The 13,360-nt window shown below is 54.6% G+C and overlaps 2 protein-coding genes across 4 annotated transcripts; one reads left to right on the forward strand and one right to left on the reverse strand.

Annotated features, from left to right (window-relative positions):
• The first annotated feature begins 295 nt into the window (after nucleotides 1–295).
• Nucleotides 296–2,404, forward strand: FBXL15 (F-box and leucine rich repeat protein 15). Its single transcript, XM_058697602.1, has 4 exons — nucleotides 296–403; nucleotides 576–729; nucleotides 1,049–1,554; nucleotides 2,073–2,404. Exons 1-4 carry the CDS (start codon nucleotides 351–353, stop codon nucleotides 2,260–2,262), a joined length of 903 nt encoding a protein of 300 aa, XP_058553585.1. The 5' UTR covers nucleotides 296–350; the 3' UTR covers nucleotides 2,263–2,404.
• A 120-nt stretch (nucleotides 2,405–2,524) lies between these two features.
• CUEDC2 (CUE domain containing 2) lies at nucleotides 2,525–10,224 on the reverse strand. Of its 3 annotated transcripts, none has more exons than XM_058697603.1 (9): nucleotides 10,069–10,224; nucleotides 4,425–4,511; nucleotides 3,926–4,069; nucleotides 3,771–3,832; nucleotides 3,556–3,686; nucleotides 3,288–3,470; nucleotides 3,087–3,148; nucleotides 2,945–3,005; nucleotides 2,525–2,859 (listed from the first exon to the last, which is right to left on the reverse strand). In XM_058697603.1, the coding sequence occupies exons 2-9, from the start codon at nucleotides 4,496–4,498 to the stop codon at nucleotides 2,713–2,715; spliced, it is 864 nt and encodes a 287-aa protein (XP_058553586.1). In that variant the 5' UTR covers nucleotides 4,499–4,511; nucleotides 10,069–10,224; the 3' UTR covers nucleotides 2,525–2,712. The 3 variants fall into 3 exon arrangements, with proteins under 3 accessions (XP_058553586.1, XP_058553588.1, XP_058553587.1); XM_058697605.1 differs by having other exon boundaries at nucleotides 4,425–4,508; nucleotides 10,069–10,203; XM_058697604.1 differs by lacking the exon at nucleotides 10,069–10,224 and adding an exon at nucleotides 10,008–10,032.
• Nucleotides 10,225–13,360: the final 3,136 nt, after the last annotated feature.

Below are 13,360 nucleotides of genomic sequence, written 5' to 3' on the forward strand. Positions count from 1 at the left end.
TCATGGCTCCGCCCCTTCTGCGTTTGGCTTTGCCTGCTCCTCCCATCACCACTTCATTCAGCGGCGGCCACTGGCCCAAGACGAAAAAAGAGCCAGTCTCTGCTGCACCATCGCGTTCTCCAGCTTCAGGTCTCAAGCCCTGTAGCCGAGAAGGCGAGGTCTGATGTTACCCCACCGGTCGGCTCCGCCCTCAGTTTTGATATCCATCCGGAACGCTTTCAGATAGGATCCTCAGTGAGACCACACTCGATTGAATCGGTCTGTCTCTACAGCCCGAAGAGGCGGGTTCGCTGAGGCCGCTCCAAGGCCAAAGCGAGAGGACCTTAGTGCGCACGCGCAATAGGCCGCCGATGGAGCCACCGATGGAGCCGTCCGGAGGGGAGCAAGAGCCCGGAGCCGTCAGGTACCGAGCACCGGAGGGGCCGAGAGAGGGAAGAAGGACCTGGGGGAAGGGAGCTGAACTGGGCCGGGTTTGGGGGTCGCTCTTAGGAGCCGGGGCGCAGAAGCATAACAGAGGCGGACTCGCAGGTAACAGCGGCCCGGGAACGCCACCGCCAACGCCCCTTTACCCGCAGGCTCCTGGACCTGCCTTGGGAAGACGTGCTGCTCCCACACGTCCTGAGCCGGGTGCCGCTGCGCCAGCTGCTCCGGCTGCAGCGCGTCAGCCGGGCCTTCCGGGCGCTAGTGCAGCTGCACCTGGCTGGCCTGCGCCGCTTCGACGCCGCTCAGGTGAGCCAGGGGCCAGAGCCCCGCCCCCGTCCGGGTACCGCCCCCTCCCCGCCTCCAACCCAGCCCCCAGCCCAGCTGTCTACCCTTCCCGACCCCCTGCGCGTCCAGAACTCCCGGGAAGCGACCCACCCTTCGGGAAGTACTCTCAAAGGGCGAGTACCGGGTATCAACTCAGAGGGCACGTGGGGTCTCTCCTGGGAGTCAGGGGGCAAACTCCGAAGGCAGGTTGCTGCCGGGAAATAACTCTAATGGGGCGGAGAGGCAGCGCCCGCCCCGCCCTCGGGACCAGCTGAAAGTCGAGGTGCCTCCCTGCCCGCAGGTGGGTCCGCAGATCCCGCGGGCCGCATTGGCCTGGCTGCTGCGGGACGCTGAGGGGCTGCAGGAGCTGGCCCTAGCACCGTGTCACGAATGGCTGTCGGATGAGGATCTGGTGCCGGTGCTGACGCGGAATCCGCAGCTGCGGAGCGTGGCTCTAGCCGGCTGCGGGCAACTGAGCCGCCGCGCGCTGGGGGCGCTGGCGGAGGGCTGCCCCCGCCTGCAGCGCCTTTCCCTTGCGCACTGTGACTGGGTAGACGGTCTGGCGCTGCGCGGCCTCGCCGACCGCTGTCCAGCCCTTGAGGAGCTGGACCTCACCGCCTGCCGTCAGCTCAAGGATGAGGCCATCGTATACCTGGCGCAGAGGCGCGGCGCAGGCCTTCGCAGCCTCTCGCTGGCAGTCAACGCCAATGTGGGGGATGCCGCCGTCCAGGAGTTGGCTCGGAACTGCCCGGAACTCGAGCACCTAGATCTAACCGGCTGCCTCCGCGTCGGAAGCGACGGCGTCAGGTGCCTGGGCCTTGGGTTGGTGGGATGGGAAGAGGGCAATCACTTTTTTAGTCTCTGGTTTAGGGACGGGGTGCAGCTGTCAAAAGGCAGAACTGTGGTTTCTGGGTTTTTCTGCTACCACGACACCCCCATTCAGACCAGGAAAGATCTCTAGGATTGCCGAGGCCAGAGAACCCATAGTTTAAAAAACTTTTTGGAGCCAGTATTTACGCATGAGCGGCTGTCACAGACAGTCGACTCTCAGGCTTCTTTTCAACAAGGGGAAAACCTTGAAATCCTGGGCGGAGCTGAGGAGCAGGTTCCCCCTTTAAGAGATAGGAGGAAGTCCCGAGTTCACTGGAGACATTGGTGTATGACCCCATCCAGACACCCTCATAACCACCCCCCCCCCCCGCCCCATCCAGGTTTATGGAGGGAAAAAGTATGCTCTGAGTTTGAAGGAGGCAGGGGCTTCGCTGGCTCCCCCACCGTGGGCGAAACAGCTTCTGGCCCCTAGCCTCACCCAGCTCCTCCCCCAGGACCTTGGCCGAGTACTGCCCGGCGTTGCGCTCGCTGCGGGTGCGGCACTGCCACCATGTGGCCGAGCCCAGCCTGAGCCGCCTGCGGAAGCGCGGCGTGGACATCGACGTGGAGCCGCCGCTGCATCAGGCCCTGGTGCTCCTGCAGGACATGGCTGGTTTTGCACCCTTTGTCAACCTGCAGGTCTGACCTGCCTGCCGATGGGTCACAGCTGGACTGTGTGGCGGGGGCCTGACTATGAACTGTAGGGAAACTGGACTGTGGAGGCCTCTGGCTAGAGGCGGATGCCCTGCCCCACCCTGGAGCTTCAAATAAAGAGCTTTTTACCCCCTCTTGCCTGGCGCTGCTGCCGTGTTGGAGATAAGGGATGTGAAGTTGGGAGAGAAGGTCAGACAGACACAGTACCCCGGCACCCCAGCTGAGGCAGAAATGACCAGAATGCACTCACATCTTCCTGGGGCCACCTTTACTGTGCCCGTGGGCAGCTCCAAGAGGAGGTCAACATAGTGGGGCAAGGAAGTAGAGAGCAGGGTAGAGAAGGGGGACAGGAGTTAGGGTGGGCCCTGTGTGGGGGTGTAGGGCTCCTGCATCCCTCTGGGATCTGAGCCAAGAAGGCTCCAGCAGAGTCTGGCGAATGCCTCAGTGGAAGCGGTACTTTCTGGCTGGCTTGAGGTTGATGTATGTGGCCTTCATCTCCTCGGCCTCAGGGTTCCGCACATCTTTGAATCGCTCCCCTTTGGTGCTTACTATCTGGTTGTCGATGTATCGGATCAGCTTCTTGGGGGCCTGGGAGGCAATTGGGGAGTGAGGAGCAGAAGCCAGGAGAGAGTCCCACCCACTTCACACCTCTAGCAGCCATAAACTCTCTTACCTCCCTGGGAGCCATGGGCCGGTGAATCTTCTGATCCTCTGCGCTATCCACCATCATGTACCTGCCAAAAACTGGCTGGGTGAAGCTCCTGCCACCCTGGGATGACCCTCTCAGGGCCTAGCCCAGCCCAGCCCAGACTCACTTCTGTAGGATGAAGGACTTCAGTTCATCCTTTTGGGGGCCTCTGAGGCGCCTGGGCAGGTCCTGCAGAGAAGGGAAGCTTCATCTAAACCCTAGGGCACCAGCAGAAGCAGGCAGGGATAGGCTAGGGGTGGGGGCTTAACACTAAGGTGGAATGTAGCTAAGGCTACTTGGGTCGAAGCGGGGGTCTAGCAGAGGATACCTGGTTGGGGCCATCCCAGGCTGGAGGCCCCTCTTCCTTCCCCTCTACCAGCATCTGCACAGCTTCTTCCAAGTCTCCCCGAGCTTTGGCCAGCACCCACTGGGCCTGCTCCACCGAGCATGTAGGGAACACCTCCAGGAGTACATCCACCCCTGGCAGCAGCTCCTCCTCGGCACTGGCTGCCTGTGGGCATAGATGTTGACCAGAGGCAGTACTTCCTTCTTTCCTGGCCCCTGACTCCCTCACCAGTCCCCTCTCCTACCAGTACCTCTTCCTGGGTGTCTCCAGCAGCAGTAGGAGAAGCCCTAGTTTCTTCTTTGAGCTTTTCAGGCCGCTGCAGGGGCTCTGGGGAGATGGGCATCTGACCTTGGACCTCAGAGCTCTGTGGCTGCAGGTTCTCTTAAGGAAGCAGAGCATCAGGTTTGCCGGGGCTTTGGGGGATGGGGGTTATGAATTTCCCAAGTGCCCAATCCCCAAGCTCACCTTTGTTCCTGGCACCGCTCAGCTGCCCTGAGAGCTTCTGCATCATGTCCCCTATTGTACCCCTGAAAAGATAGGAGGGTGGTAAGAGGACACCCCTGTCTACCTTCCACAATCAGCCAGCCCTCCACCCCTTCTTCACCCCAGCCAGATCCCACCTTGGAATGTGGGCAAAGCCAGGCACATAGGCCTCCATCATCTCAGTGAAGGCCTCCATATCGAAGTTCTCCTCTGATGGCCCTGAGGGGCCCAGGTCCTCCAGGACCCCAAGCACATACGAGAAGATGACCTCATCCAAGCCGCTGCAGGAAGGGGACAGGACAAGTCCTAGGTAGGACACGGGATACCTCCAGCACCCCCACCTAGCCTGAGACTCGAGCCCTTGGCTTCCCTGGGTCTATGAGCCAGACTTCAAGTCTTGAAGCCAGAAAGTATCCCATCCTCCTACAGAGCTTTGGTTTTCCACCTGTCCAACAAGGTGCCAGGGACAGGTTAAGATGTAAGGCCATACCAGCAAATCATAATCAGCCCTCCCCCACCTCAGGAATAGAGCTGAGTGCTTGCCATCCCAGTCTTTCCATTGGCTGGGGCCCGGAGCACTGCCCAGCAGCTCCAACCCAGACCCCAGCATGATCCTCCCGGGAAAGCTGCTTCTACCTGAGATCAGCCTCGGGGAGGTGTGTCTGGACAAAGGCAAGGAGGGCTGCACTGACAATCCTCTCCAGCTCCATGTTCTCTCCTCTTCTGAAGGGACAGAAGATGTAGGTTTGTCAGGGCCTCTTCTGCCTGCTCCTACCCACTAGGCCCAGGGGCGGCCAGCTCCTCCCTCCTGCCCTGCTGTGGAAACCATATGTTACTGTTGTCCATAACTCCCAGCTCACCAGCCCTCCCCCGCTCTCTCAAGCAGAGCCACAACCCCCTCCCTGCCCATCTCTCTACCTCCTTCAGCCTGAGACAGGACAGGGCACTGCCGTAGGAGAAGGCCTCCCAAGCGGTTTCCCTCACCCTTCCCCCAACCTCTCCCCATCTCGCCACCCCATTCCCCAGCAGCAGGCCCAGACCCTCAGGCAAGAAGCCAAGGTCTTGGGGTCACATGCCTCCTGGCTGAGGAATCCCATCATTGAGGGGGCCACTTGGCTCTCAAGTCTAACCACAAGGGGCCCATTGTCCAGCCCCCCAAAGAGCAGGCCCCAGGACCAAGCACAGCCTTCCCCCACCCAGAATGGCCCACCCACCCTCCGCACAAAGGGGCTTTTCTGGCTACAAGGCTCTGATAGAAGGGGAAGTCTTTGAGGAATTCTCTCTTCCTGCACAAAAGGCTATCTACAAAGGCCTTTCCATTTTCCTTCCCAAAGCCTGTAAAACCCTACAAGGTCTGGCCTTTGCCTGCCTCTCCAACCTCACCACTCACTCCACTCCTGCCCCACCAGCCTCCTTGCTAGTCCTCAAATTTGTCCAGTTTCTTCCTACCTGTCTCCTTCATATACCCACCCCCTCACCTCCTCTGGAGCTCTGGTCAAATGTTGCCCTCTGAGACAGACCTTCCCTGACTAACCTACCAAAAATAGGTATTCCTCATACCCCCTAATCCCTCACCCTGCTTTATTTTCTATATGGCATTTACTACAGCTTAATGTTGTTTTATGTTTGCCTATTGTCTGACCTCCCTGATATAATGTAATAAGCTCCAAGGTACAGGAGGACTTCGTCTTATTCACTGATGTAACCCCAGCACTTAGTAGATGCTCCATAAACACTGACTGACTGAGTTCATTTCCACCTACATGATTTTGACTCCCCCAAAGTCCATATGTAGGAGTCAGGAACACGTCCAACTGTCAGCTCATCATCCCATTCTGAAGTCTCAGAGATACCTCACATTCCATCTACCCCACACTCAACAATATTTTCACGATTAGTGTACATCCCCCTCCTACTTCATTGGCTGACCCAACCATTCACTCACTCAGCTGCCAAACCTGAAACTTGGAAATTACCCTTGCTTTCACCCTCTCTCAACTCTACCTGCTGTACTCGGCTGATCACCAATCCTGTCGATTCTATTCCCTTATTAGTGTCCTTTCTATCCATTCTCCCCAGTTCATCTGGCTTCTGCTACAACGTCTCTACAAAAATTTCTCAGTCTAAGGTCATGAGTTACTTTTTCAGTTTGGGTCTATTCAGGTTGAACCCTATAAGCTTGCCAGTATGCTTGTTTTTGGTCAACAGAAAGAAGGAAAGGAAAGGAAGGAAAGAAGGAAAGGCAATTTCTTATGGCTTCACCTAATACTTGCCCTTTCAAGCAGTGTCACTGTTAGTTTCTGAGGCATCACACTCTCCTGCTTCTCTTCTACCTCTCTGGCCATTTCGTCCCAGGCTCCCTTCTCTGTCCCCCTCTCTTCTACTGGCAGGAAAGCTCAGGCTCAAAGCTGCTCCTCGTCCCTCCTCACTCTGCACCCTCTCCTTCTGGAAGACCTTGTCTGGGCCACATGTTTATGAACCAACTCTATGTCACTCTATGTCACAATCCTCAAATGCCAATCCTTTAGTCTAGGTCCCCCCTCTGAGCTACATATTTGCATATCTACTTCTCTGACACTTCCGTGTGAGTGACTTCACCTGTTCCAAACTGACATCCTCCCAAGTCCTTTTCTCCTCCAAGGCTGTCATCAGTAAATACATGTCCATGTACCTACCCAGCCACTCTTGCCACAAGTCTGGGAATTGTCCTTGGTACCATCCTACCCCTTGCCTTCCCACATCCAGGCACCAACGCCTGACTGTCACCTTAACACGTGTGCTTCTCTCCATCCCTCCTCCCTTTCTGCTCCACCTTTTGTCTTCACTGCCAGAGCTTCCTAACCCTTCCCCCACTACTGTCTTTTCCTCAAGAACCTATTCTTTTTTTTTTTTTAAGTTTATTCATTTTAAAGAGAGAGAGAGAGAGAGTGAGCATATGCAAGGGGGGAAGAGGCAGAAAGAGAGGGAGAGAGAGAATTCCAAGCAGGCTCTGTGCTGTTAGCACAGCACCCAACACAGTGCTCTATCTCATGAATCGTGAAATCATGACCTGAGCCAAAGTCAAGAATCAAATGCTTAACCGACTAAGCCACCCAAGAGCCCCCCCCACCAAGAACTTATTCTCTCTCTCTGTCTTTTTTTTTTTTTTTGAGAGAGAAAGTGTGTGAGTGAGGGACAGAGAGAGAGAGAGAGAGAGAGAATCCCATGAGGGGCAGAGAGAGGGAAAGAGAGAAGCGGGGCTCACCCAAAGCAGGGCTTGAATTCACAAACTGTGAGATCATGACCTGAGCTAAAGTCAGATGCTGAACTGACTGAGCCACCCAGGCGCCTCCAAGAACCTATTCTTTACAAAGGTCACAATTGTGTGATCTGTTTAAAAAAAAAAAAAAATCATGTTTTTCCTGCTTAATATCTCTCAGTGACTTCCCAATTCCTATTTATTTATTTATTTATTTATTTATTTATTTATTTATTTATTTTGGGGAGAGAGAGACAGCACAAGCAGGGGAGAGGCAGAGAGAGGAGAGAAAGAGAATCTCAAGCAGGCTCCACCCCATCAGTGCAGAGCCCAATGCTAGGCTTGAAGTTTAACCAATGGATCCCTAACCAGCTGAGCCACCCAGGTGCTCCACCCCCCCACCTCCCTTCTGATTAGCCCAGATTCTTTTTTGTGGCCTTTAGTTCAGGACCTTACCCCTGCCTACAGTCTCTCTAGCCTCATCATGCACTACACCCTCCCCAGATCACTCCCATCCACCTTGGCTTTCTCTCAGTTTGCCAACATTCAAGCTCTTTCACGGCAAGAGCCATTCCACAAACTGTTTCCTCTGCCTGGGCAACCTTCCACCTCTACCCTTTCACTTGTCCAACACCTTCTCACCTATTGGGTCTCAGTTTAAAAATTCCTGCCTCAAGGGATGCTCCCCTGACTCTGTAGAACTGCTTTGGTCCCTCCATCATACACCCTCACTGCAGATTACACTTTTCCTTATTTAGCAGGACTTTTCATAGGTATAATTAAATCATCCTCTGGGCAATGTTTAATGTTTCTTCCAGTCGTTTCATGAGGGCAGGGACTCCACTCCTGGCTTATTAATCAGTGTACACTGAGTATCCCATGAAGTAGGACACTCAAACAGTCACTCCCCGCTTTACAGACAAAGGAACTAAAGCTCAGTGAGTTTAATGATTGGCCCAACATCACTTGGCTGAACTGTGGTACTTAAGATTTAAATCCAGGTCACCTAGCTGAGTGTATATTCCAGGGAACGAGAGGATATCAAGACTTCCAAGTGGGTTGAGACAGAGCTTCGATCTGTGATCACAGTTCCCAGGTCCCCTGAGTAGTAACACAGTGTTGCAGTGACAGCACGGGGCTCACTTTGGATAGCAGAACTGACAAGCTCTAGCCTACCAAGAGGAATGTCGACCCTTGCTCCAGACCCTACCATGGGCCCTGGGGAGGAGCAGAACTGCTCACACCAGGCGTACCAGATCCCATTATGCAGTTCCCCCAAGGGGTCAGCCCCCTACAGAGACCTATATCCACCCCGAGTTACATCAAATCCTGGCTGCTGTCAGTTGTTTGGCAATCTCTGCTGGGACAAAGGGTGCTGCAAGAAAGTCTAGTTTCTAGGGAAAAAAGGATCTGTCTGATGACTTCAGGTTTCTAATCAAGGTCTGAGGGCCAGGGAGTTGTTACTGGGAAACTCCTCACTGTGTCCCAAAGAAAGTCTTCCTCACCTAAGCTTTTGCTCTGGTTTATCTCCTAAGGCAACACCTCCCTTCTCCTCTTCCAGGGCTGCCCAAACTTTACCCAGCATTCAAAGCTTGCCACTTCTTTCTTTCACCCTTCTCCATCCCCCTAGCCTTCCTTAGCATTGTTTTCCTGCCCAGGAGTTTCTCCTAGTATTTCTCCTCCACAGTCTCTGAGTTGGGAAAGCTGCAGCCTAAGCAGCCAGGCTTCTCCCAGGTAAGAACATGATTTCCATGGGACTTTTTGAATTCTAGATATAGTCCGCAGAACTCCATTATTTCCTGGGGTCTTTAAATCAGGGCTCACTGGATTATTAGCATCCATGAAATGCGATCATCATCTTGTCATGAGTCCTGTTTAAATACCTCTGATGATGGTAATAGTTAGCAATTCCTGAATGCTTACACTGTGCCAAGGGTTGCTGTATGCACTTTACATGTGTTAACTTACCTAATTTTCACAATGACCCTAAAATACAGATACTAAAAGTATTATACTATCCCATTTTACCCTCAAGGAAATGGAGACACTGAGAGGTTAAGTAACTTGTCCAAGGTCACACAGTAAGTTAATGGCACATTTGCACCCAAGGACTCTGGCTCCGGAACCCTCACTATTAACGCTACGCTATACCATCTCTCATGAAGTAAATGATGTGGCCCCAGCCCATGTTCTGATCCTCCTGTCCTGCCTAGCTTGCCCTCTTGCCTCCCTCAGAATCTTTGCTCACACCGTTCTCCCCACTCAGAATGCCTTTTCCTCTTACTCTCATTCTGCAGGACTCACTTCCTCTCTGTAGCCAACCCTGACTGCCCCATCCTCCCTGTCCCTGGCTGGCGTGAGAGTGGCCCCAGGACCCGGCATAAGCCTGGACTCTCCAGATGCTCCATACAGACCTTCTGGACCACTTCAAGTGAGACTGGGAGAAGGAGCACTATGCTGTTCCCTTGGGGTGGGGAGGTGCTCAAGGTGGAGGGAGAGCAGAAGGCCATGTGGGAGGAGTCCTGGGAACCAGTGTGGGCCCTCAGAGGGTCTAGCATGGAGGTCTTCAAAAGCCCAGCTCCTGAGGCCCTAGTCCCATAATGCAGGTTCCAGAGGACATCATTGTCCCCTGACCCCCAAGTCAAGTCTTAGAGGCTCCAAGGACACTGAGGGCTACAAGGGATTCGGGTATCCAAAGTCAGACGGGCGCACAAACGGGGATAGTGGGGTGCACAGGAAGTGGAACCGCGATGACGGCCCACCCCTGAAGCAGGAGCTCCCTAAACAAGCTAGCGGGATACCCCTAAGGGTACGGAATAGTGGGCCCGAGGGCACCGGAATGAGGTTGCAGCCCTGGGGACACAAGACTAGGGAGGCCTGAGTAAGCTGGGATGTGCCTTGATACAGGCCTTGGCGAGAATCAGAGATGGGGGGCTGACGGGCCCCAGGGAGTACCGTGGGGGGACACACAAGACGGGTACCCTGGGTCAGCGCTCTCCGCGACTCTCCTAGCCCTGGGCCGGGGGCCGGAGGGGAAATCACCTGCTCCGTCGGGCGCCGCCGGCGACTTGTCCCGCGCGGTACTGCTCTCATCCCCCAGCCCCACCAACGAGATCAAAGGCGGGGCCCAGAGCGGTTCCCTTCCAGAAGCGCCGCGGTAGCCATTTTTGAGAAGGGCAATTGCCCGTAACTGGGCGGGGCTTCTGCTCCCGTTTTCATTTGTTTTAGGGTTTTGGACAGGCTCCCGCGGCGGCCATTTTTGTTGCGGGTTGGGAGAAATTAGGCGTGGAGGTCCCGCCAGTGGGTGGAGTCTCAGTGGCTGACGGTATCCCCGCCCAGTTCCTTGTCAGCGCCAAACACCTAGAACCTTTAGACCCCACCCAGTTGTCTTCTCGTACACTTTCCTTTCCCCAAATTCTGTCCCCTCAAATCCTATAGCTTTTTCTCTCCCCTTATCCCTACCGTTCTTCCACAGGCCTGGCTCCCTGACTGGATCTGGTGGCCCCTTTTACACCCAGACCTGGTGTTCTTCCTAAATCCCAGTGTTTCTCCCCCTTTAGGTCCAGTCTAGGTTCAAGCCCCGTCATGCAATCAACTCTTAGGTGATTACTTCCCCACCATATCTGTCCCCTTTGCGTTCCCTTAACAGCGATATATTCCCCCAAATTAGGGTGGGTTGCAGGGTCTGGGTCTTGGGACCATGAAGCCTGGTTTGGATGGGGGCAGCAGGGAGCAGGTGCTCTGGGTGAGGATGACCTGAGCTCAGATCCAGGACAGCCTAAAGGCCATGCCTACTTTCAGGGCCTTCATGACTATGTTGACAGGACTTTTCATTTAGGACAGGACAAATGAACTCCAGGACCCAGCAAGGCCTCGCCTTCTTCTTTCTGTTCCTGCTGCCTCAGCTTCCTGGTGCTATCCTGTGGGGAAGCCCGCAGCCATCCCTTCCCAGGAATCCCGCAATGGGTCATGAAGGAAAGAGCTCCCTTCAAGGGTGAGCTAGTTCATCCCCAATCAACAGGGATGAGCCCCTTCGGCTAGTTCCCTCATAAGTTGCGGGGTACTCAGAGACTGTCACTGCCCTCAGGAGCTCATAGTCCAAGGTAGACAGTCCTATCCACTCTTCTCCCCCAAGGGAGAAGGACTAAGGATCGAAGCGTTCAGTTCTGTCCCTCGCTGTAGGCTCCCACCTCCCCCCACCAGGATCCTCTGGCCTCAAAAAGCTAGACAATCACTGCTGGGAAGACAGAGCAGCAAAGGGGAGGGAGGAAGGAGCACATTTGGCGTCTGCTTCTCCCATAAAAACACTGCCGCTGCCAGCCTGGCGCTGCTAGGGTTAATGAGGGGTGGGGTGACAGCCGGTTTGAACTTGAGCTAGGCTAGCCCCTGGGAAGGGGTGAAGGTTAGCTACATCAGCTTCAGGCCTCTGCCAGCCCTTTAAAGATTTGGCCATCCCTCCCTTCCCCCAGCCCCACCCTCCCCCGCCCCCCCCCCCCCCCCAGCATTGCACAATGCAGATGACTCTTCTCTCCCTACCACCCCCATTACGGGAACTTTAACGTTTCCTTAGTAGAGCTGTGCCTAGTTCTAGCCCAAGATCCCTGCAGCCATCCCAATGCCTTTCGTCCCCCTCCCCTCGGCGTGTTTCTTGGATGGCAGTTGGATGTAGCTAGATATCAGAAAGAACTTCCTGAGCTTTGGGAGAAGGATGATGGGAAAGACCTCTTAGGGGGAGCCCCTTGATTACTAGCTCCTATTCTGAAGCGTCCTGACTCTGTGCAGCAGGGGTTTGGTTCTGGGGTCAGAGGATAGAGGATGGGCTGAGGAGAGGGACCACTACAGACACAACACACACGAACTGTAAAATAGGGGCTCTGGGGAACATGTGTCCTGCTTGGCATTCCATAGCTGGCTGGACCTTAAGCCCCTCATTTTTTTGTCCCCTCAGGTCTTAGTCTCTCCATCCCCAAGATAGGAACAGACTTCCACCTGCCCTTTGGGTGCTGCCGGAAGCCACATAAGGTGAAAGAAGGTGACATGATGACTCCTCTCTTCCCACTCCCTCAAGTGAATTTTGCAGCTGGTGTTTGGAGACCTAGGTCCCCTCAGCTGAAGGGAAAAGTTAGAAGCCTATGCTGAAGCTTCCCCTAGAACATCAATTCCCCATCATCCAACCTCAGAATGAGGAATTGGGCTTGAATTAGGCATGAAGGGCAGATTTCCTAGACATTCAGAGCAGAGATAAAAGCCCAGCTGGCTGGTCTCAAGGGGTAGGAGGGACAAAGTCAGAGACTGAGGTGAGGAAGGGGACACTTCAAAAGGATGGGGGGAAAAGGGGGTCCCCGCTCTTGCTGGAGGTCAGAAAGGGCTCTCTGGGCAAGGTGCCCAGCCCTCCCACACCTTCCTCCTTTCTCAGAAGAGCCAGGATGGGGCGGGGGTGGGAGTTGGCTAGGGCAGGGAGGGGGCCCTATTTAAGGAGCATTCTCTAAGAGCATCACTGCAGATCCAGCCCCAGGAACAGGAGAGGAAGCTTCATTGGTAAGTGTGGGCCCTGACTCACAACACAAGCAGGGTGGGGGTAGGGTGGCTCCTGAGCTTGCATGCTTGACTTTCCCTCTCTAGGGATAGGCTACAGCTCTGCCTGGTGAGTGGGAATAGCACCTAGCCTTCTGTTTAACTCTCCAGAAATAAGAGTGTGTTTCAGGGAAAGGTTTCTTTTCCACTCCCCTATCTATGCCAGGTATCTCAGATCTTCATTTGTGGTGGGGAAATTTTCAGGGAGCTGGAACTTCTGGGCTCCTATCTTCAGGATCCATGTTTTAGGGGTACCCTTTGGCTCAGGAAGCCCCTCAGTCTCCAGAGAGATGTCCTTCTCAGTATATATATTCTGGGTCTTCCCACAGCCCTGACTCCTCCTGGAGTACATCTCCACATCTGGTCCCGCCAGGAGCACATCTGGCAAGAAATGACTCCATAGTACTCATGGAATCCCTGCCATGGCCCTCAACCTCTCCTCTCCTCATATCCTGTAACAATCCTTTTGGAATTCAGAAAACGCTTGCCCCTTTCCCTGGCTGTGAGCCCTATTTTCAGCTCTAAGCTCAGACCCTCTCTAGGATAGGACCCAGGTTCCTCATCTGGCCCACCCTGGGAATGGGGGAAATACACAGAAGAGAGCACAGGAGGGCAGAATCAAGGCTGAGAGAACGTTGGCCACCTGGCTCTGAGAACTGAATTCCATAGGCTGTAAGCTCAAGCAAATGGCCTAGGGACTCAGTTCTGGTGCTCGGCTGTGCTATTACATCAATATAGAGGTCATGGAAGCTGCTGGCTG

Source organism: Neofelis nebulosa, chromosome 13, assembly GCF_028018385.1.
Source record: "Neofelis nebulosa isolate mNeoNeb1 chromosome 13, mNeoNeb1.pri, whole genome shotgun sequence".
In the NCBI taxonomy this organism is placed as follows: domain Eukaryota; kingdom Metazoa; phylum Chordata; class Mammalia; order Carnivora; family Felidae; genus Neofelis; species Neofelis nebulosa.